General features: G+C 39.3%; 2 protein-coding genes across 19 annotated transcripts in view; one reads left to right on the forward strand and one right to left on the reverse strand.

The window, feature by feature from the left end:
- The window catches only part of LOC306804772 (small membrane A-kinase anchor protein), a 73781-nt gene extending 65409 nt beyond the window's left edge, over positions 1-8372 (forward strand). For 10 of the 18 annotated variants that reach the window (XM_079311798.1, XM_079311786.1, XM_079311799.1 and 7 more), the window contains 3 exons: positions 727-796; positions 1372-1448; positions 4649-4800. In XM_079311798.1, the coding sequence (XP_079167924.1) occupies positions 727-796; positions 1372-1448; positions 4649-4774 (273 nt within the window). In that variant the 3' untranslated portion in view covers positions 4775-4800. Of the gene's footprint in view, positions 1-726; positions 797-1371; positions 1449-4648 lie in introns of all 18 variants that reach the window. The other 8 variants (XM_079311792.1, XM_079311794.1, XM_079311793.1 and 5 more) reach the window with 3 other exon arrangements.
- HIBCH (3-hydroxyisobutyryl-CoA hydrolase) overlaps positions 8369-23764 on the reverse strand; it is a 37785-nt gene continuing 22389 nt past the window's right edge. Inside the window, exons 9-14 of the mRNA XM_079311782.1 lie at positions 23478-23564; positions 22259-22317; positions 21418-21499; positions 16458-16577; positions 15262-15295; positions 8369-10355 (exon numbers count right to left, since the gene is read on the reverse strand). Coding sequence (XP_079167908.1) covers positions 10240-10355; positions 15262-15295; positions 16458-16577; positions 21418-21499; positions 22259-22317; positions 23478-23564 — 498 coding nt within the window. The 3' untranslated portion in view covers positions 8369-10239. The remainder of the gene's footprint in view (positions 10356-15261; positions 15296-16457; positions 16578-21417; positions 21500-22258; positions 22318-23477; positions 23565-23764) is intronic.

The raw sequence follows: 23764 nt of genomic DNA on the forward strand, positions 1-23764 counted from the left end.
TTTATGTGCTGCTGCTCTGCTCGGAGCTGCAGAGTATCCAATGCCACGTGTGCTCCTGAATTGCAGCCCACCTTGATAGGGAGAGACAGGCAGAGGATGTTCTGGCTTTCCTCTCTGTTATTACACGCAGCATATTAATATTTTATGTGGTTGGGTGCAGTTCAGAGGTGCAGATGCCTAAGTGCTGTTTGGTTACCTCTGCTGGTAGGTCACCTGCCCAACTCCAGCTCTGAATGCCTTTGTTCCAGAGCTTATTGTTTCTGTGATAATGGCAGCACTGGGATTGTCTGACTGTGTCCTTGGATGATTGAGGTCCAGGTCTCAGTAGAAGCTTTGAGAGGGAGAAGGGAAAACAGGAGAGAACATTTCAAGTTAGGCAACAGATGGGGCACATTGCCCTTCCCATATTCTTGCTGAAATCCTCCTGACCTGGACTTGCTGTGGGAGGAGGTTGGCATCCTGCAGATGGTCAGGAGCCACTTGCCCAAGCAGTGGCCTCACTCTGAGCCTGGCATTAGGTGCTGTGTATAAATTGTTGCAACTTGTCATTCAATCCAATTTCTTAAGTGCTGTATCAGCCTTTTACCTTTGTCAAAGTCAGGTTGTGTGGGAGAAAAGGCAGGCAGGCTTGTGCAAGCCAGCACTACAGATTCATCACCTTGCTGCTAATGTGCACCTCTGACATCCTGGAGAGTGCTAAGCTCTGTTCCTGGGTTCCCTTTGCAGAGTCCCAGACGTGAAGCTGGCTGTGCTCTCCAGACGAGGGGACAACCTGTTAGAAGCAGACGTGGTTCTGGTAAGTGGCACTCTGATCTTCTACTGCCAGTACCCAGGGGAAAACTGAAAACCTCCCTGCTGGAGGAGGAGTCATATTTGAACCAAAAAGTTTGGCTCTGTCACAGCAGGAATTTACTTGCTGCCTTCAGCTAGGCAAAGCTGCACATTTTGAAGCTATTTTGAAAATTAGGACTTATTTTTAATCCAGTGACTGTTGTAACAGTGTTGCAGAAAGCAGTTTCTTTTAGGGTAATATTAAACTTCAAGATTTTTTCCTGAGGTTCTCATAGAAACATTTAAATGCAGGAACTTACCTGTTTATGATGGCTACAGATGTTAAGTAACAGCAGAACACTTGCTCCTTTGCTTATTTTCATCACATGATGGTATATTGCAGAGGCCTCTGAGACTCTTATTTTTTGATATCTCACATTTACCTATTTGCAGTTATTTTTACTGATTATTTTAATGCTTTTAAAAAATTCTGTTTGTTTTTGAAAGTGGCAGTTATGTGATTTATGTTGTTTTCCTCTATTTTATATTGTCTAGTAGTGAATTGCAGGCATCTTTTCACCATTGTTTTGTTTCCTTCAGTAGTTAAGAATGAGCTTACCTTGGCAGGAAACACTTTGCCAGGCTGGCAAAGAGACTGCTTAGCCCTTGTGTGCCTGGTGAGTTCAGCTACCACCCCTTCAATATTTTCTGTCTCCTAGTATTACCACAGTAAATAAAGTAATAGGTGAAAAAACATCTGAACTTACCTTTGGGAACTTCCAATTCCAATTTGGAATTGATTGTTTTTAAGACTTTAATTAAAGCCACACATAGTATTTGTTGTGCTGATGTTAAATGAAGCATTTAAAAACATTTTGACTGTACATCCAGTAAAATTGAGCACAACTAGAAGCCTGTATTTTTCTGATGAATAAATCAACATTTCACCTACTATAAAATCTGTCTCTAAAAAGAGAAGATGAATTCTGGTTTGTGATGGTGCTGCTTTAGCTCCTGGTTGAGAGTGAGCAGAGCAGGCAGAGCTGGCTGACCTCTGGCTCCAGCTAAGCCCAGCAGCTTTGTCACATGAGGAAGCTGCAGAGCTCTTGGCCTGAGCCCCAAACCATCTATGCAGTGATGTCTGGGGCACAACTGGCCACAGAGCACTGACAGAAACAGGCTCCTATCACACAGTTTTGCCTTGTGCAGTTAGAGGATGAAACATCATGCTGTGGGAGTAAAATAAGCTGTTTAATTTGTTGGGTTTTTTCCCTCTCAGGGTATAAGTGTTGTGAGGAAAGATGGAGATGTTAAAATCCCTGTCAGAACTTAACACTGGAGATGAGTTAGGCAGAGAGGATTTAAACAGCACTTCACTGTGTGTGTGCAGGCAAGGGCTGTGAGGAAAACAAGGAAACAGCCAGAAGGTTGAGGGCAGCTTCATTTGCAGTAATTTCTGTGCCAACAATTATTAACTCCAGTAGACTGGGCAAACTGTAACACTCACTGCAGTGGCTTGGGAAGTACTGAGCTCTGTAAAGAATGAAATGAGCAACAGGCAGGAATTCAAAATGGGGTTGATAACTTTGCTTTGAAGCTCAGCTGATTTGGAACAGTTGAGTTGTATTGTGTGCCTTGCTGTCTGTAAGCTCATGTTGGACAGTCCCAGGAACATCTGACTTGGCCCAAATGAAAAGTTCTGCAGAGGAAGATGCTGACCTTAGGGAATTTCTCCCTACCTGCTTTAGGAGGAGTTGATCCTCCCTCTACTCACATTCTGTCCTTTTCATTAGACACTAAATTATCTGCTAACTTCTGTTTAACACACTTCCATTAAAAAAGCTAAAAAATTAAAAGAAAAAAACCAAAACCATAGCTCCAGACTTGGATAAAAATAATCTAAATCTGAATAGTCTATTTTAAGAAAAGCATCAGGATAAAATCTGATAAAAATACACTGAAGCTGTGTAGTACCTTGGCTGGATCAAGAGTGAAGCTTTCAGGTATTAGCAGTGCTGGGTAGTACTTGATGCTATTGATTCTTTACCATGTACTTGGATCTACATAGTTGTCCAGAAGAGCAAGTGGCAGTGATTAGTATTAATCTTTTATTAATGATAAATATTGAAATTAGACATGCACAAGATATTACTATTAAAGCATTGAATTATTCAGCTGTCTGAAATGCTTTCAGGCCTCTCCTTGGCCTCTGGTCTGTAGGCATGTTAAGTTTGATCAGCATATGTGAAAGATGGACATGGGTATGAGCCTCCAAAGGGATAAATGTAGCTTTTTGTGCAGTGAAGAAAATCCTGCTGTCTACTCATTTAATGACAAGTTATCCATCCAGCCTTTACTCATTTAATGATGAGTTATTGGAATAAAAATCTGATAGCTTGGCTCTCTTCTGTATTGGTAAAATACTCGTGGAGGTCAGGCCTTGTTGGCAGGGGTTTGTGTTACAGGCCTGTGAACTACAGTGCCTGTCCCAAAGCAGTGGTCACATGCTGCAGCAGGTCAGTGTGCACAGAGGAAACTCTCTGAACTTCACTGAGGTGGTTTACAAATGTTCCTCTACAATGCTGAAATGTCCTGGTACAAAGCTAAAGGTGTGAAAACATTTGTGTGGACTTGGTGGTTTCTGGAGTCCTTTAGGACTGACTTCCTACAAACAGATAGCAATGGTTTTGATGAAGCAGCAAAGAGAGCAGAGGAGCTTGTCCCAGTAATCTGGTTCTCCTGAGTCAGGTGCTAGACTGGAGAAGTCCCATCCTACCTGTGAAGCACCATTTGCCTGCAAATGGGATTGGTTTCTTCTGCAAATATTTGCCTGTGATCAGGTTACTGGATTGGAGCCCCTATTTCCTCCAGCATATAAAGGAAATAAATAAGGCTTAACATCTTTGCCATGATTGTGTTTTCAAAGGCCATTTACAAAAAATCTTTAACTTTGGCTGACCTTAGTAGAGCGTCATTGGGTGAAGCTGTAGGGAACAGTTGGTTTCTGTGCTGTGCAGTCTTTATTTTGGCTGGCAGTCTGTTAACTCTGATAAGTGGGTAAGCGCATGCCAAGGAAAGTCAGGCGTACCGTGAGATTCTGCTTTGCATGAGAGAAAGTAGCCCCAGAAACAGCTTTGTAGGCCAGTAAAAAAACCCCTATATTCCAGCATTTGGAGTTGACAAATTCTAGATCTTGAGGACTTGAGGAGAACTCTGCCAAGTGTTTCGTTGGTCACTTTCCCTTCTCTACATTAGAGTGGTCCTGCTCTAGTGAGAATGGTGCTCTGGCTCTGTTGGAACTGCCTTGATCACAGCAGGCTGCTGCTGCTTTCCCTACCCTCTCCAGGGAAAAAACAAAAACAGCTCTTGTTTCTTGTGAATACCTTCTGGTAGCTGCCCTGCTCCAGCCTCCTTGAGCAACAGCAGAATGACACTGGGAATTAGTGTCATCGTGCCCAGAGGGCGTGAGACAGCCATGACACGGGACTCTGGCTATGGTGGCTGCGTGGTGCTTCTGTGGGGTGGTTTTGGTGCTTATTTCCAGCAGCAGCAGCAGTCCCTGCAGCTAAACAGTATTTGTTTGCAGTTTCAGGAGAAGTGTCAGCTTGGAAGAAACAGACTATTTTTTTTCTAAGACTTATACATTCCTAGATGGCCTACATCCTGTACTGGGAATTGCATTCAAAGGCAGCGTGAATTCAGGTCAAACTTTGCCTACTTGTAGTAGATGGATGTTACCGATAAAAACATTTTACGCACGCTGGGCAGAGATTTATTTAAGCCGCTTCTACAAGCGCCTGTAGTGAATTTACGTTTCCTTTGAGCTCAGAGAATGGTAAACTATCTATTGCCTTTACATGAAATGCTGTTTTGACAGATTTCCTCAGAAGAAGCACAAAAGGAGATGCTCTGTTCTTTGAAAATAACTGGAGCCACTGGCAAGAAGCAGCGACACCGCATCGAACAAGGGATCCACTTCCAGGTTATCCAAACATGCTGTTGAACTGAATTTTGCAGCTGCGTTTTCCAATGTACCATGGGATGCATCAAATCCAAGGCTGCCTTCCAAGGTTCCAACGCCGTGCAGGATGAGAGGGTGGGGGCAGGAGGCTCGGGGTGCGCCGGGGAGAAGTCGTCGCTGCTGGCGGTGAAGGCGGAGGAGAGGGGCCCCTCGAGCACGCTGGTGCTGGACTACGCGCAGCGCCTGTCGCGCGACATCCTGGAGCAGGCGGTCAGGCAGTGGGCGGTGACCGAGAGCAAGTACAGCGACATCCCCTTCATCGAGAGCGACGTGCCCTGAGCCCTGCCCGGCCTGCCAGCCACAGGAGGCACCCCCAGCTGAGCATCACTGCGGGGACAGCCTCAGAAAATTTGCCTTTTAACGTAGATTGCTAACAAACTGACTGGATCGCAGTAGAACTGTTCCTCAAGTGTCATTCCTTGTCAGCCATGTGTTGATATACATAGAGTATCATACTCTGTCTTTGTATGTGTTGGGTGTGACCAGAAATTAGCATTAAAAAGACGATGGGAAGACTGTGGCTGCCCTGCACCTCTACAAGCACTGCCACAGAGGACAAAACGTGGATTATTTCTATGTTCTGCATAAAAGATCAGTGGTCTGTCTGTAGGTGAGATGAACTCTGTGCTTGGTGAATTTGTCTGTGTTTTGCTGAAGTGAAATCGAGGTCTGCATGTAGCAAAGGTTACTGCTATCATAAATTTTACTTTTGATTCTGTGACCTAACTAAATCTGTAAAACCACGAAATAATGAAGGTGATGAGAGGCACTTTGTAAAGCCCAGTAGTACTCAGAACCGTTTGGATGATGATGCTATTCACCTTCCATTGAAGTGAGCCAGTGAGAAACATGCCAGTGTTGATAAGCAGTGCATTATCATTAACAGATGCTTCTGTAAATGCATGAAAGCTTGTCTCTAAAACCCTGCAGTAAGATATGTTAATGACATCTGGTGTGCTCAGACCAAAGCTGTTTGGTTTTTTGGTTTTGTTTGAGGTTGTTTTGTGTTAGGGTGCTGGTTTGGGAGGATTTGGTTTTGTTGCTTTACTGTAACCCAGAGAGACGTGCAAAAGCTACTGATGGTAACTAGTGAAAGAAACCTTCAAAGGCGTGGCAGTGCTTTATAACAATTTGTTTCATGGGAGCTGTGGCTGCATTACACTGAAATTCCTCTCTGAAGTACCACCCTTGGGACAGGACATCTTCCTTCAGCTTCTGTAGGCTGCTGCTTCCCCACTGGAAAACCTGTTCATGGCAATGCCAGCAGGATCCACAGGAGCCCTGGCCCTGAGCAGTGCTCTGAATGCAGAGTTAGGGACTGAGCCTTAGGCCCAAAGCTCCAGGGCTGCATTTGTCCCCCAGTGCATCCACACAGTGCTCCCTGCTTGCCCAGGACTGGCAGCCTGACCCACTGCACTCAAGGCCGGCGTTTGACAGATCAGAACACGGATGCATTATTCCTATTCATCCCAAAGGTACAATGTTACTGATGTTTTATACAAAGTGAAGGCCTTCTAACAGCTTGGCTTTTACCACCTATTTGTTCTTTTTTCTGTGATGCCCAGTTTAAAAGATACAGTTCCTTTTACTAGATCAAAATGCTTTCTATTTTGTTTTCATTTTATAGAGAAATGCTTTCCATACTGGCTGAAGCTGTTACTATTTTTAAAAGGAACACATAGTTCTAGTAAATGATCCAAAGCATGATTTTTCAAGCAGTGGGGAGCAAGCAGAAAGAAGACCATGTCAAATGCTGATTTTAGCTTATTCTCTGACATATGACTCTGTGAATTGGGCTGTTTTGCAAATGTTGTGGCACAAACTTAAGTATTTGAAATTCACCCATACCGGGCAGTGGTTTTATCAGGAATAAAGGGTGAAAAATGTTTCTCTGTGACAACAGCACAAGGCTGGCATTAAATGCCAGTGACCAGACTGGATTCCCAGTGACTTGTATTAAGACTGTTTTTAGGCTTTTACTGGAAAAGGGAATGAAATCAGCTCATAAGCTGTAATGTCATCCTCTTTGAAGTTACATAGTTGTCTTCAAAGCCATTTGCAAAGTGGGACTAAAGTGTTATGGTTTACTTAAATTATCCTGCTAAGTGATGTTCCTTCAACTTCTACAGCATATGAAACATTAGATCATACTCTGTTTGCTCTAAAATACCTCCATATATTAGTGTGAGTTAGAAAGCAATGCCAAAACACTGATCAAGTCAGTACATATCAGTTGGATATTGCTTAACCACAGTATTAAAAAAGATTCCTATTATTCTAGCTAAAATAAAGCTTTATTTAAAAAAAACAAAAAGGGCCAACCTATCTAACATGAGTGTGGGCTCATGTTAACACTGCTAACTACATTAATTAATAATAAAAAAGCCAAAGCTCCAGAACCATTGTTGGCCAGGCAAGTGAGAAGCAGAAAACTGCACTGTCAGAGCACCTGGAGGTGGATGTGCCCTGGCCCTTGTACAAGGCAAGCACGAGTGTTGCAGTGCTTCCTGCTGCCATGTCTCAAATCCTTCCTCTGGATGTAGCCTTAGCATCTGATACTCTTCAGGAACATCAGATGCACTTCTGAAAGCAGCTCCCGTTGGCCAGCTGCCACCACACTGTCCAACACAGGCAGAGCTATAAAACAGCCCAGGGCTCCACCACAGCATCCCTTGGATCAGCACTGGCCATTTCCCCAGAGGAGCTCAGCCAGGCACTGAACATGCCCCCAGGACTGCTCTCCTGTGCAGCAGCTGCTCTGGGGTGGCTGCCCACAGCAGGACTCAGCACCAGCTGCTTGGTGGCCCAACCAGTCCCTCACCTGCAGCCACCAACCTCGGCCCTCACTGGTGCCTGAAGATTACAGCAGCTTCAGAATGGCCCCAAGTGCAATTCCAGCTGCTTTACCATGCTTTCCATGGCACTGGCACTTCAGGGAAGGCACACAACAAATGGAAAGCAAACAAGCTTGCAAACAACAGGGAGACAGCATCTCACCAGGAAAATCATCTCTTTTACAGGATGCTGTCCTTATAAATAATGCACTTACCCTTAATAGAAAATAAATCTGTTCAGTGCTAAAATCTGCTAAGAGACTCAGGGAGATCTCTCTCCAGAGCTCTGCTGTACATTTATTAGGCACAATACTAATACATTGCAAAAATAAAGACTTCTTCACCTAAATAAATCTAAGCTGAGCTAGAGTTTCACAGAGCCACTGACAGTGGGTTTCCAGCTAAGTTACCGTTGATTCTTTGACTTGATTTTGTGTCATAAAGGCACTCCAATTTTGGGACTGGCATCCTCTGCAAAACTGTTTACTTCTATTTAGGAGTTAAAAATACATTTGCTTTATATTTTCTCCATGAAACAAGATTAATCTGAGTGGATATGATGTGACTGACTTGATATTCTAATAATGGTTCAAAATACATTAACTGCAGTACAACTTTATAAAGCTGATGTTTCTGGAGTAAGGCACATCAGTATTCCCAAATAAAACACACTACAATATATTTTTACAATATTTTTTGTGGAAAATATTTTCTTGTGGACCAAATAAAATTCAACTTACCATCTGCTTGTATGCCTTTTATTTGAAAAAAACACAAGATTGCACAGACTGGACAGGATGTTGTTACTCTGAGCTTGGGATACTTCCTGTTCACATAAATTTTGGAAGCAACTGAACATGCAAGTCAAAGCTTATTAATTTAAAACTATGTTCTTCCTATAATCTTGTATGTCATTTACAATCACAGGAGGCATGATCCCTGCTCCCTGGGAATTAGTGTTTTTCATTTAATATATTTGGCTGAAGACTGCTCCTTTTATACAAAAATAATGGAAATAACCAATCTTTAAAAAATAAATTAAAAATAGCAATTGTTATGAATGTAAAACATATAAAAATTTAAATAATACCGGGGGAGCTTTACACTTCTTATGGGACCAGCTTGAGGTAGAAAGGCACGTCATACTTTCAGAATTACCCCAGAGGTATTAATGAAATTTGATTTAATTTTGAAACTAAAATCAAGGACAGTCTCATAACAATTTCGTCCAGGGTAACAAACTTGCAACTGAAATTTTAACAATTTTATCCTACACGCCTCCTGCCAAAGCAAGGTGCCATTTTTTCTTGATTTAGCTTTCCATTTGCTCACCTCTGATTTTCTGAGTCACTCTTGGTTGGTCACCTTGATGCCTGAATTTCCTAGACTTTTGTCCCAGGCAACAGCTCCTAAAAAGGGAGGAGCCTTAAGCCATTGCAGACCATTGCTGTTGGTAATAAAAACTGCCCAGCACTGAAAACTCTTTAATGGTTCTGCTGCAGCTCTGACTTTTTGATTCCCCAGTGCTGGTTACTGACTATGGCATTTGAACAGAAGTTTTCTTCCTCTGGGCTTCAGAGAAGCCAAAATTTGTACTTGTGACCTGCCTGTAAGTGTAGAAAAGTAGGAAGAAACACTACTATGTGATCTTGATGAAACATAAAAAAGAAGGCGTAATGTTGAAGAAAGATTAGCAGCTGTCTGTTGCATACACAATAGTAAAATAATTTCCCTCCCACAAATACTCGTATCAAGGGGTTCTGGCTATGTTGTGTAACTTCATGTATCATTAGCATCAAACCCCACCACCTTGAATGCACTGGAAATGTGCTGCTTGGTGTTCACAGCAAGGCTTGAGGCACTGCTTCTTCACCACTGTAAGACCAAGGAAAACCAGCAATTTTCTGAAATCGTGAAATACTGATTATGCAGTTGAATCAGACATAATGACATTTAAAAAATGAGCTATGCAAGCAAAGAGAAATGTGCTCTAGGCTCTGGCAACATTATCACGTTTGAAACTGTTTACATCACACAGCAAGGCTGAAAAATGATCAAACCTTAAATCAATAGAACAATTTCTTGTTATCAGACTAATAATGTATCAGTCTGAGCTTTTATTTAGAAGGATATTTAACGCCATGGATTCTGTCTTGCATTTTCCTTTGTAGCTCCTACTGCATTAAAAGTTTAACCACATTTTATTTTCATTGTACACAGAAGAATCTGTGGCCCAATCCAATTAACCAGATCAGTGACAGAGCCAAGAACACAACACTGTTGACTTTTTGCTTATTAGGTCATCCCTTAACTGTGCTCTTTTCCCCAAGGGCTCCTCCTAAACTAAGAGTTGATGCAAAAAAATTAAATGTTAATCACTGTGTAAAGCAGTAAAGCAATAAAAATAATTTGCCAGAAGTGATTTTTCCCATTATTAACCAATGGTACAATTATTTTCTTATTACAGAGAATGTTCCTGAATAAAAAAAAAAAAAATTGAAAAAAAGCCTTGTGAATCTCAGGCTAGCTAAAAAAGTCTTGTCCCAATTGATCACACTGCTATTAATTTTTGTATCACATAACTAAGCATATAGATATCAATAGGTTTGATCTTTACAGCTTGAGATCTTCGTTTCCCAGTGGTTTAAAACAGCTGTCCACATATTCATCACTGACTTCTTCTAGAGCAGCTGGCTTCCATTTGGGGGACTGGTCTTTGTCAATCAGCACTGTCAGGTGAAACAGAGAAACACCAAAGTTATTCCTCTAAACTAAAGTGACTTAAGATTGCATCAAGACAGATTACTACAGTGATTACAGGGGGGAGACAAACCTGTGTGCTCCAGAGAAGGCAGAGTTTTTGTAACACAGATATTTCTACTCTAATAAAAGCTCCTCAGTTGTGACCTGTCCAGAGGTGTCTTTGGGAGTTGCTGGATGATCCAAGAACAGTGGGTCACTTCAGAAGCAGCCCAAGATTTGAAGGAATAAATCTGAATTAATGGTTTAGTTAGACCTGCCACTCTTGGCTGACTTAGGCTTCTTCATGGCAGCCTGGGAACCGTAGATGACAATGCTGCTTTTGGACATGGCTTTCACACCTTTGTGCAAAATGTGACTCTTGGGAGAGTACAGGAGATGACTCAGTGGTGCTAAGTGCCTAAAGCTAATTTAAACACACCACATAAAGTAATAATGAAATAACTCACAAGCAAAGAGTAAAGCAGGGTATCTTTGTGGGAACTGAGGGTGTTTATTTGTAAATACTGACAGCTACTGAGGCCTGGGTAGATTTAACTGTGACAATCTGTATAATCTCAGTATACAGACTTTATGCTGCATCCTGGGAAATACATCACTGAAGATAAAAACCATCACTGAATGATTCACATGTAAAAGGCTAACAAGAAAATGCCAATTCCCAAAAAGCATTCCCTGTATCATAAGAATGTTGAAGGCCCATCAGCAATGGCTGCATTAGCAAACAATAAAACAAGAGAGAGTTAATTTGTGTGTAAAAATGACCAGTATGAATGGAGTTCCAGAGTATCCTTCCAAGCACCTTTCAGGCTTTAAGAAATCCATAAAGGTGCTATTGAAAATGTGACATTTTTATAATTTAAAGAAGAACAGCTGCAAGAACTGTGGCCCCTTAGGATGCACTGACAGCCAGCAACCCTCCCAACACACATTCCCTTCAGGTGAGTGAGATCAGCAACTGATCTGGAGATGCACCTGTGGCCTGGGGGAACCTCCTGACCAACACAGCCCACAGCATATGAGAGAGGATAGGCAGGAAGAAGGAGCATGTTTCAAGTTTCTCTCCTGAGAATGGTCTTTATTTGTCTACTTTCTGACAAAGAGTTTGGAGTGGGATGGTTCTAAAGGCACGTGAACTATGACACTCACAGGGACCAGACATTTCAAAAAATAGCAACTATTTTTGGGTAAGTTGTGTTTTTCTAAACTGACTTTGTTCTTATTGAGCTAATGAGAAATATCCAAGATGATGAATGTGTAGGGGGTAGAATTTTATGTTTAGTGAAAAGAATATCTACCTAAAGACTGTGTTTACCAAAAAAACAGGAACTGTGGCTTGCCTACCAACTTGTAGTAAAAAAATGTGACCTGAAAATTTCTCCTGAATTTTTCTGCCTTTAACCAATGGCTGAGTGGCTAGAAAATAAACACAATTTAAATGACAACTGCACTAATTAATATTTCTGTAGCTGAAGACATACAGGCATCACAACTCTTGAGCTTATATCCCTAAAGTGCAAAGCAAATCAGAGTCCTACATCTATTTACTTGTAAATAGGGAACTAAGGACTCCTTAGAAACAAATGAATTGTAAAAAGCAACCCATTGTATGGGAAACTGCAATTCCACAGGAAATAGAATCCATAAGGACAATTCTTTAAAGGGCATGTGTTGTGAAAGAGTACTTTTACTATGTTGTTCAACTGGGTAACTTACTGAAAAGCTTTATCTTCCAAGTTATTTCTGAACATGGTGAGACCACTGATTGGCTTGGGTCAAAAGATGTAACTGTCCCAAATCAATTATATTTATTCCACTGGAGTGCTACTTATCTGCTGATTTTCTTCAATTGTACTTGAAGTTCAGAGTCTAGCTAAAACAGTCTGCTCCTCAAAAGCCAACACTGACTAGAGATGGTTTAAATCAAAGAGGAAGAAGTATCCATGTGTATGTTACTACAGCTTCCCCTCTGCCATGCTGCAGTAAGTGCTGCCAATTCTCCATTCCAGAGTACTGCTGTTCACTCAAGTTCATCCTTCTGTTTGGATCTGTGGCCAGTTTTACTCTGGTAGAAAAACTCAATGCTCATAATGGTCTCCCCACTGATCTTGTATGAGTCAAAATATTTTTTTCTAGTAGTATCATGAAAATAGTCTCCTTCTGCATTGACTTCTTTATATTTTGTATCTCTCCACCTTGAGGTCAATCATTATAAAACCAGAATACAAATTATGAAGACAGGCTAAGCGAAATTCATTATGATAAAAATAACTGAGCACAGACATCATGCTAAGCATTTGTTCTTGTGTTTCACCTTTTTAAATCAAAATCCCAAACCCCTCTGTTCAGTAGCAGTGACTCTACCAGACTTCAGTTAGTGCTCTGTTGCTGAGCTTCCTCTGGCACAGTCAAAACTCTGATATTTCCAAGCTCCTGACATTCTGTTTGCTGCCATAAAATCTCTCAACTCATGCAGGGCCCTGGGGTGCCCAGGGTACAGCTCACATCTGCCAGCACTGCAGGGGAGATGGCAGAAGCTGCACAGAAATATCATCTTTGCAGGATCAGCAAGATGTAGAAGACCTTTACAATTCCATTTCAAGTGCACATTCCTGCACAAAGAGTTAGGAGGATGATTTAACAGATATTTGTCCCTGAGATTTGCTGCTAAGATTATGTCCTACCTGGATGTATTTTTGAGCACTGACTCCAAAATGACCACTTTTCTTAGGCAGTAAGATTAGAAAAACCATTCTTGGCAACTTCCCAGGCCTATGCATTTCTTAGTTTACCTATTCTTCTATTAATCAAGGTGAAAAATTGATACCTAATGTGTTCCAAGTCCACATTTACCATTTTATAGGAAAATGCTGATGATTCATGTGTTTTATGCTTTAAGAGTTTTGGCTTTTCTTTAATAGCTCAAATCACAAGAATCATAAACAGGGAAGACTGCCACAGCAGATTTTCAGGTTGAAAGAAAACTGGCTAAAACATTAAGAAATTTTTAAAAAGAAATTTTGACCTCAGGTCAAAGCAGGTTTAAAAAGCTTTTCAACTACTCACTAAAAAGCCTTTTTAAATTATGGTTTGAAGCAGATGAATGGTATTATTAAAACCTGACCTGTGGCCACTGGCTGCTGAGAAACATTCTTAAACTAAAATCTGATTGTTGTAACTCAACTTCTTTTGGTGGTAGATCTTTCTGTGGTAGAGAGGGTGAAGGCTGGCTCTTAAATGCTTGTAATGCAATGCTTTATGAAAGAAAAAGCTAATACTTAACACTTTTATCAATTTTATTCACAATGGTTGGTCCTGTGAAGTACTTAATAATCTCCCTTCCTGTTATAAAGGATGCTCAACACATTCATGGATTATGATTTTTATGACTACAGAAGTGATCTTGAGTCAGATTCTACACTCTTCCCCAATAAGAGAAACAATGCTAAGGCTGAAAATCTGAGAAGATTCAATTTCAGGAACAAATTATTATTATAAGCAATCCCCAGTGCAGTTGGATCTTTGGTGGGTTTGGTTTTTTCCTTCCCTTGGTATACTTAAACTTTTGTTACATCATCCTGTAAAAAGTGAAACTTCCCAACTGCTGTTCTTGCAGCCTCTCTCTTTACATGCAGTTTGTGTATTTCCTGGCCATACTGACAAGGGATTTGCCTTTGTTCTATACTGCAGTCCCAGATGGTTTTGTGACCTTGTGCCTTGCAAGGAGAAATTCAGTTGGTGTTCCTCTGACACTCAGACCTGGAGTTTGTCACTTCCTAAGAACTATATTTCAGCAGCTTATCTGCTGATTTAGAATAGGGTTTTTAAGATATCCTTGTCCCCATTACCAACATAATGAAAACCACTTCTCAACACGTGTGGCAAATTCTTCAAAGGAGTGTCTGCTAATAAGTGCTAAAGACTAATTAATTAAAATCAAAAGCCTTCCCCACACTGTAAGGATAAATTTTGCATCTCTCACCCCAGGCTATCTTTAACACAGTGTTACTAATAGCAGACACTCCAACTAATATCCATTCCTCAAGTGGATTTTAGACTGCTTTATAAAGACAGATATAAAACAATGAGGAGGAGGTGATAATACTTGAGGATGTAACTGTGTGAATTAGAAGTCCAGCCAAAAGTTATCCATCCAAATGCCTTGTACTGTAAGCTCCTTGGGAAAAGAAAGGCCTGTGCTTTATTTCATCTCGTGATGAACAGTATATAAATAATTGCTACAGCTCCTAACAGATGTGACTTTGGGTTTGACACACTGCACAGTGAATCAGCAGTAGGATCAAGGGCAGGCTTGAAGTCTGTGCCCTGGATGAACTTGCTGAGCCATTGCTCTACTTTTGCCACTCTTCTGCCTCTCTTTTACCACTACCAATGCCTTAAGATGCTTAATTAGTTAATGTTAGCTTTACATATATAGTTTTTTAGTAGTAAGACACTTCCATTCAGAGATATTCTGGACATGGGGGAAAGTAAGTCTTTGTTCTAACAGTTTTCTATACAAACAGTTGTTTTTGATTTTGAGTCTTAAAGAATGGTGTTGCTGGCTGAACCAGCTCTGTGGCAACACTAAACCTGGACACAAGTGGTGCACGTAGCTACTCAGTACTGTCAGTGTTAAATGTGAGATGGTGAAACCAGGTGGATAAATAATGTTAGGGAACTGAGATTACATAAAGGAAACATGACTCTTGTGCTTTGGAACACATACAAGTCCAACATGCAAAACCTATGGAAAACTGGGGAGTTTTCTCTGGACTGTTGCTGCATGCACTTGTAGTGATTTCCAAAGAAGCACCACAATTGTGAATTTGTGTACTGTTAAGCTTGAGGAGTGTTTCTGGTGTGGATATTTACCTGCTCGAACTCCTTCGTAGAAGTCATGGCCTTTCTGAAAGATTAGGAAAAAAAAAAAAAGCTGTAACATAACAGATTCTATTTGTACCATCTTTCCCTATCCCCATTCTGCTTGAAATGCAGGTCCTCAAGATTCAGTTAAATCCCACTTGTACTGTTTTTTCTAGGCCTACTTTGTCTTTACTTATTAAAGAGCTCTGTATCTTCTTGCTTAAATGCAGCCACATCTCTTAAAGTTAGTCTGTTGAGCTGCAGCTGACCAGGCACAGTGCCATAGTCCCAAGTTCTCTCTGTGTAACACCTCAGATCTTTTTCTAAAGAGTTTCACATGATGGGGCTAAGATGTGTAGTAGCAGAAATTCTTCTGAGAAAGGCCAATCTTCAGGAATTGTGATGTATTCTGTGTACTTGGAATACTTTGCAGTTAAATGGAATCCTGTAAACATCCAATTCTTTTTTAATAAATGTAAAGGTTAAGCATGCTCCATTAGTAATGGAGCCACAATCCTAGGTTTAGTCTGGCATTGGAACATATCAGAATTAGACAGATTTTCACTTCTTTAAGTATTTACTTTAACTATCACAAATCATTTAATCAGACATACAAAAACCTTATTTCAAAATGTGACAAAACTAATAATAAGGATTCCATGGGGATCCCTGTAAGGCATTTTTTCAGGTAATTCAGTTAGCAGCACTGTTCCACTGGGAGGGTCACTTTCTCATATGCTATCCAAGTACTCAGCACTTAGTACAAATAGCACTAAAATCTCTTGCTGTGATAAATTTTTCATAGACAACACTCTTGAAAGGCAGTGATAAACAACTATTTGCACCCTGCTGCTGGGAACTGAAGCATTGAGGATTAAGCAATTTAAATAGAAAACCTGTTCAAGAAAACCATTTTTCAAATTACAATCCAAATATGAAACTATATAGTAGTGTTTTCATGCTTTTTTTTTAACAGAAGTCTTCTACATTCCTATCTGATCATCATTAATGTAGTGTCCTTTGCATTCCATAGGATAACTAAAAAAACTAGAAAAAAGTGACAGCTTCACAAACACAAAAATGGTATTGAAAATTAAAACCTATAAATTATAAACTCTTGATGAAATCTACATAAAATTGTTGGTCTCTGGTAAACTGTTCCCCTCTGTGGCTGGAAAGGGACAAGAGGTTCAGCTGGTGCTTACCATGCAGGCTTGGCTCAGTCTGTATTCCATCTGCAGCACCTCTTGTAAGCTCATGGAAGCTCCTTCTCTGAGCTGCCTGAGAGTCAGCTTTAAAGATGTAGGTGACATCTTATTAATAGTCTGGGGAAGACATTAACATTATTTTTATTTTCTTCAATTTGGACACATTTGCAAGTCTATCTTTTGTGCATTTTAAACGTTGTGAAGTAAATGATGGCTCTCTTCTCCCTAAGCTCCCTCTGTGATACCTATCTCTCTCAACAAGCTGTCACATTAAATGAACTTTCCTGCATAAGCTTTGATCAGCAAAACCTCTGGGATGTGTGCCATCACTTGTGGAAAGCCTAGAACTCCTAAGGTCCCATCATTTAAGCTCACATTACTACTAGCCAGAGGAATTTATGTAGTTTGAAAGACATTATCATGAAGAATCTTTTGATAAGGCAAGTGTTACAAGCAATTATACTTTGTTTTTAAGTATCATATATATAGTGTGAATTGCTCTTAAATTTACTGATATTGTAGGTGATATTAGTATTGCTTAGAATTTAATCTTTTTTGGTAAAATAAAGTAATAAGGTAATACTAGAGAGATTGGCAACAAGCTTCATGATCATTTGCAAAGACCAAATGATATGCAAAGAAGAAAACTGGAAGAAAATATTACAATAAACCAAATGTATTGATCCAGGCTTCTTCTTTGGGATCAACAGATATTGAAATAATTTAGCCCTACATTAGTACACTGATAGGAAACTTGGAGGTCTTGCCTTACTTCTTTTGACAGAAGTACAGGCTATAAATACTGTGCCACAGACAGGATTCTTTTAAAGCCCACAAACAAATACTGTAAATCTGGCTCTCAGGAGTATCCTTTGGTGGACAGCATGCCAGTAAGCAGTAGGAGAAAGTGGGGAGAAAGACAAAATCCTAGTTAAGAAAAAGAACTGAGCTTTAAAGCTTCATGGGGTTGTGGGGAAAAGGAGCTGAATCTTATTGTTGCTTATCATTGTTTTCTTCCTCTAAACATGATCCTCCTTTCTCTGTAAACCCAAATAAAAGATGTGTATCATTCATGGTACAATAGACATTTCCTGATAATTAGGACATCTTTACCACTATTAAAAAGCAGCAGATGGTAAGATTTGCCTCTTTACATTATTTTCATTGCAGACATTAGGGTCCTCACCACAGCCTGAAAATGGCAGGTTTCCAGTCAGCAGCAGCAACATTTTTTCTAGCTCCCAATTATTCTTCATCCCTTCAGACACCAGCTGATACAGCAGTGACCCATTTTGCCTAGTTAAGCTGAAAAACATGTGATTGCTATACAAGCAGGAGTCTGTGGAATTGTGCCTTCAAAGCACTGGTTCTCTCATTCTGTAACTTGCATGTAATCACTGTGCTTGAGAGAGAAGCTGGCAAAGAATGAGCTTCACTGGCTCCAAGTGCCAACAATTCCTGAGTTCTGGTCAAGCTCTCCAACAATGCCTTTGCCTCTCTTCTGCCTTTTCAGTGGATTCAGAAAACTGCTGTACCTCTAACTAATCACTCTGTCACCAAATGGGTGACAGCTCTTAACTGGACCCTTTATTTCCTGTAAGATGCTCTTGCTGGCCTTACCTTTCAACTGGACCTTTCCTCCTTTGAATTTCACATTCTGTCATTTAGATGAGGAAGCCTTTGCTCAGACCAGGTTAAATGCTATGTATGGTATAGCCAGATGGTTCCAGGGGTGAAATGGTCATGGCATGTTCTGATCAAAGCAAGCATTAGAATGGGGAAGATCTGAAAACAGCACTTAAGGCAGCTCCTAGACTGGTTATCTTGGCATATTAATGAGGCTGAAGGTGGAGGAGGTACTGACATAAATCAAGCTGGAGGAAGAGGAACATGGCAAGAAAATGGGTAGGTGTAATTGCAGAAAAATGAGTCACCAGTGTAGCTATAAATACATTCTCTATACAAAGAGGAGGGGATTGGTGCTAGGGAACAAGCCTGAAAAAGACAGGATAGGCTGGAGTGGGGAGTACTAAAATGAAAATAAGTCTTCACAGAAGTACTTGAAATCTATTCTAGTATCTTTCAAACCATCTTGATTTTTGACACAATGATCCCAAAAGCTCTAAGCTGAATTTGCAGTAGACTGAACACCAATAAATTCTAACAGAAGGTGATTGAATAAGTGGCTCTGACACAGTGGATTCCCTTACAAGCGTAGAAGTGGGAATAGTGACTTTCTTTCACTTAAAAACCCCAAAACCTCCCAGAGGTCCAGTGCATCATTCCCCATGCAATAGATGAAGACATCCATCCCTTACTTTCTGAGCTATCAATGCATCTGTTCAACCAGGGAACCATGGTCCTGGAGGAGCTCTGACAATGTATGAGGAGTATAGCCAAAGCTACACAGGAAAGCTGCCCAAGGACAGAACATCACTCTCTCTGCTCTGCTAAGAGAGTTTCAGAATGCTGCTTTGAATTCAACACTACCAAGCTTCATTCCTGCAATCCACCTCACCCATCTGCTGCACACACATTCAAGATTTAGGAGCTATTATGTGCATCCCAGCCTGACCAGTCGATCTGGATAATATGTCTTGTCTTGGTCTGCAGTGTCCTGCATGCTACATTGGCACTCACTCAGTAACAGTGAAGGATTTTAATCATGAAGTGTCAGTGCTCAGAAGGTGCACTCTCCTGCCAAAAACCTCTAAGAAAGCATTATGTGAAAACCAAGTCAAATGTCTGATGCTTTTCACGTTTTGACCCCACATGTTTATTTCATCCCACTAGAAAAGGTGTACCTTGTCCCTCAGACTAAAGCTTTATGGCTCATGTAAGTGCTAAAACAAAGTCTCACTACAAAGTCAAAGTATTGAAAACTACTGAGTTCAAAGTGTTAGTTCTCTAGCTTTCTACCTGTTTGTCACTGGGTTCAAAATGTGGTTTAAACCATGAATTCATTCTCAAGTAGAATTTTATACAACTTTATATTCTTTTTCATGCAGTGTTTCAGTATCAGATATGTGACAGCCTGCTAAGCAGGCATGTTTTGAAACTAAAAAGCAGGAGTACTGTAAATCAAAGAGAATAGGGTACTTGTGATAGCATGGCTCACAGCATACCCAGATTATTGCAGAATTAGGAATTTGATTTTATTAGCACTAAAAAGTATCTGTTGATACAAGGTATAAGGTGGATGTATCCAAATTAGGATATTTGTATAGAACTTTCAGTTAGGGCTTATTCAATAAACTTATAGATATAATAAATACAGGAATAAACAAGGAGAATAAGCATAGTCATTGCTGTTACTGAATCAGTTGCTATGGTATTTATCAGTTGAACTTGCTGTTGTTCCTGTACCTGGACACTGAAGTGAAACCTTGGTTTCACAATCTTACTGAATCCTACTGCTTAGCACAGCATGTCTGCTGTCACAAACTCCTCTGAAATTTAAGTGTTCACACTAAAGTCTTGCATCTGCTAGAAAATGTGGGATTTGTTTCATGGGGTTTTTCCCACAAATTTCTGCATGGACTGAAGCAAGTTGTACTAACATAGTCTTATCTCTTGAACAGAACAGATAATTGTTCTGAAACTCTGGTCAACTCCAAGGACGTTCATTTATGAATCAAATGAAAGAAAAAAGTTGTTGTAAAGTCCTATTAAAGATATGAGATAAGAGAACTGAAGAAGCAACAAAATAGTCTTTTCTTTGTTGTTGTTCAGGAATTTTAAAAATTGGTTACACAAAATCTTAACTTTGAAGTAGATGACCTAATTTAGTCATCAATGGATGACTTAGTTTTAAGTTCTGAATTAAAACTGTTAAACAAATGTACTATCATAAACAATAAGGAAAAAGAACAAATAATTCTTGGTTGTTTTCAACATCCACTGAATCTAATCAATACAATACGAATAGATAATATTTTTATTCTGGCACCAACTCATTTGACTCCTTTATCCAATGAAACTTGAATGCTAGGGGATAAAATCAGCTTTTCCTTTTATTCAATTTTGCTTTTATAAGACATATGCTAAACTTCTTGCAGTATATTAAATGTACTGGTTGGCACAAAGATAATCTTAAAACTTCCTTTCTCAGAAACTGTTTGATAGTTCCAGTGACAATGTGTTACATTTTGAATTAAAAATTTTAAAAGAAAGTGACAGGGTGAGTACTACCTTATAAAATTCCTTCTGCTCATATCAAAGTCAGAGATGATGGATGTTTTATTTTACTAAGAAAAAAGGATTTCTTCTGTGAGTTGTAACTAAAGTTAAAACTACCCTTTTATTGAGGAAACGCTTCAATTCTATCCAGTTGGAATATTTCACTAGCTCCAAACCTAGCTTTTACAAAGCACCTGAACAAAGATACTTCAAAAGAAAAAAGGAAAATATACACATTATTTATAAATTAATGTAAGTTGGTTCTTGCTTTTGAGGCTGAAGTAAGAATTATGTGTGTAGTGTTGCTGCACATGTTTTGAGTAGTGACTACATCCAACGCTCAGAAATGCATTTGAAAGATCAAAAAATACTGTGTGATTATAAATGTTTTGCTGTTTACCCAAACGAGATATCTGGAATGGAAGAAAAACAACACTGTTCTGGCACTGTTTTATTCCAAGCCTTGGCAATAAAATGAGAAGCTATAAAGGGAACACTTTTTCCCAACAATCTCCCTGACTGGGGAAAGGGGAAAAGAAAGGGGAGTTTGGTTTATTACTAAATTACAGTTGTATGCACCATATGATGGTGCTCACATTGTATGATTTTAGAGAAATACCCTTGTCTGAGTAGAACTACTGAGAATCCCTCAGGACTATGTGTGAGAACATGAGGCTCTCAGTCCAAAGCTCTATAGGGTAACTAAATCTACCCTATGATAAGAAGCCATAAGCCTAGACTTAAAATCTCTAAAAAAAAATTATATAGCAGACTTTACCTCTAGCTGCTTCATGGCAAAAGGAGAACCATCTTGCTTTAACTTTTTAACAATTTCTTCCATACTATTTGCTGAAAAAAGACTAGAAGAAAAAAAAATCAGTTAACCAGCTGCTTCAGTCACCCTCTTACCTTGGAAGGGTCAGTAACACTGACATTAGAAAGAGAGCATAACCAGCTGATTTGGCTTTTCTTAGAAATGTCCTCCATGTTGTTCAGTTTCAAGTAACTCAGGCATCTCCTTTTCCTTTACAAATATCCAGTGTTTCTATAAACCTTACTAACAAACTCTGGTATTTATCTATAAAATTCAATTACTACCATCAATCTTAGCTGTATTTTTATAACATAGTAAATCTTTAGCTATCAGCTTCATTCTACTGGCTTGGTGTCAGCATCTTTTATCTCTTAATGTAGTTATTGCCATCCTTCTTTCAGAGTTTTAGCCCTTTCTTATCACTCTTACTTATTTCTCCTTCCTTTTCTGATAGACAGAAGCTCCAAGCTATAATACAAATGGCCTTAACCCAATGAGTACTGTAAATGTGTTGGGTAACATTTCCTGTTCAACAGAGCAGTAATTCTCACAAATTCCCATCCAATATCCACAGAAAATGTACATTTTAATGTGCCACAGGTTATGAATCAGGCTTCTTTGCCCAAGTATTTAATGTACTGATGAGTGAAATATTTAATGAGCTTCAGATAAAGCTCCCTAAAGACACAATGTTACTTGAACTTGGAGGTAATTTCTCTCACCTTATCTGTGAAATACTCTTACTAGATTTAATTTCATATTCTCCACCCATGAGAATAAAAATATTTAAAAGATTGCTGAATACCTGTTAATCTTCTCCAGATGTTCATCAAGTGCAAACTCTTTTTCTTGATCAACTGTGCACTGTTTAAAAAGCAAATACATATTTTACTTGGTTATTTTAGACTGGAAAGTGTATCAGTACCAGAACAATTTCAGTGACTTGTGTTCCAGAAATATTGTATCATAAATGAACACTTAATGTTCATAAGACAGTGAAGTTTTTAATGAATTACAATTTTGCAGTGTGTATGTATGAACTTGTCACTATCCTGTGAATGTTAAAGATGTTGCCTCATACTGCAGTGCTTTCTCTGAGCTACTATGAATGATATTTGTCTGGGTGATTATGTTGTATACAAGTAATTCTGATTATTCTACCAAAACACTTCTGTGTAATACACTGAGAAAGTCAGTGTAGCTAAATCTACTCAAAAATCAGAGGTTTAAAAATATCTTCCATTTTCTTTAAAAATACACAGGCCTACGTTTAGGCTTTTTTAATAACCAAAAAAGAAATTCTCTTCCTTCTCTTTTCTATATCATTGTAACAAGTTAGACATATAAAGTGTGTGATAGAGCCATCAGCCTTCTGTGGCTGTCAAATGTTTCACATCTCCTGGCATTAAGGGGTTTGGGACATGAGCAGATGTTTCAGGAACAGCAGCTCAAGCTGAAAAAGGTTCCCTGGCATTTCAGCTCTGATAACTAAAAATACACAGTTTCCTTTTCCATTCAGTGTCATCCTGTAAAGCAGGATACTGCAACATATAATCACTCCTATTTCATAGCGTTCTGTTTTGTCAAAATAATCAGTACTATGATGTAAATTAGCTTATCCCACTTATTTTTCCAATTAATCTTATTTATGAACTTAGTAATTACAAAACAGAAATAACAAGAGTAGACACAGCTTATTTTAAAGCTGAACAACAGCAGACTAATAGACTGTCTAACACTGAACACTGGTTTCACTCTAGAAGTTTTCTGTATTTTGAAAGGGAACTGCAATGCACATCAAAAGAATTAAAACAGTCACTGATTGTAAAGGCAAAACCTTTTATTTTTGTGATCACTCTAACATGGGGCTAACACAATTATGGGATTAACATTCTATTATGGATAGAGTGTAAGGAGTTTGGAAACTCATTCTTTTCAACCATAAAAAAAGATAATCAGTAGCATGGATAAAAAAAGAATGTCTATATTTAAAATTTTGCTTGATTTTAGTAATTTCAAATTACCTTCATGTGATAAGAGTTCAATAAATCTGCAACTTTTTCTTTTGAAGGAGATTTCAGAGCTATCAGGTCTTTCTCCAAGGCAGGTAGCTATTAAAAATAAGATTTAATTACAAGTAAGTAGAACAAAACATACTACTAGGCTTATTACTAAGTTAATAGTAGGATATATGTATATAAACACCCTCTCATGCTCCCCAACTTTGATTGACCTTAAAGAAGTACAAAGCAAACAATACAAGGAGGCAGACAGAATTCATGTGTCAGTGTTGATCCACCCAAATTTAATT

Source organism: Erithacus rubecula (assembly GCF_903797595.1).
Source record: "Erithacus rubecula genome assembly, chromosome: 8".
Lineage (NCBI taxonomy): Eukaryota > Metazoa > Chordata > Aves > Passeriformes > Muscicapidae > Erithacus > Erithacus rubecula.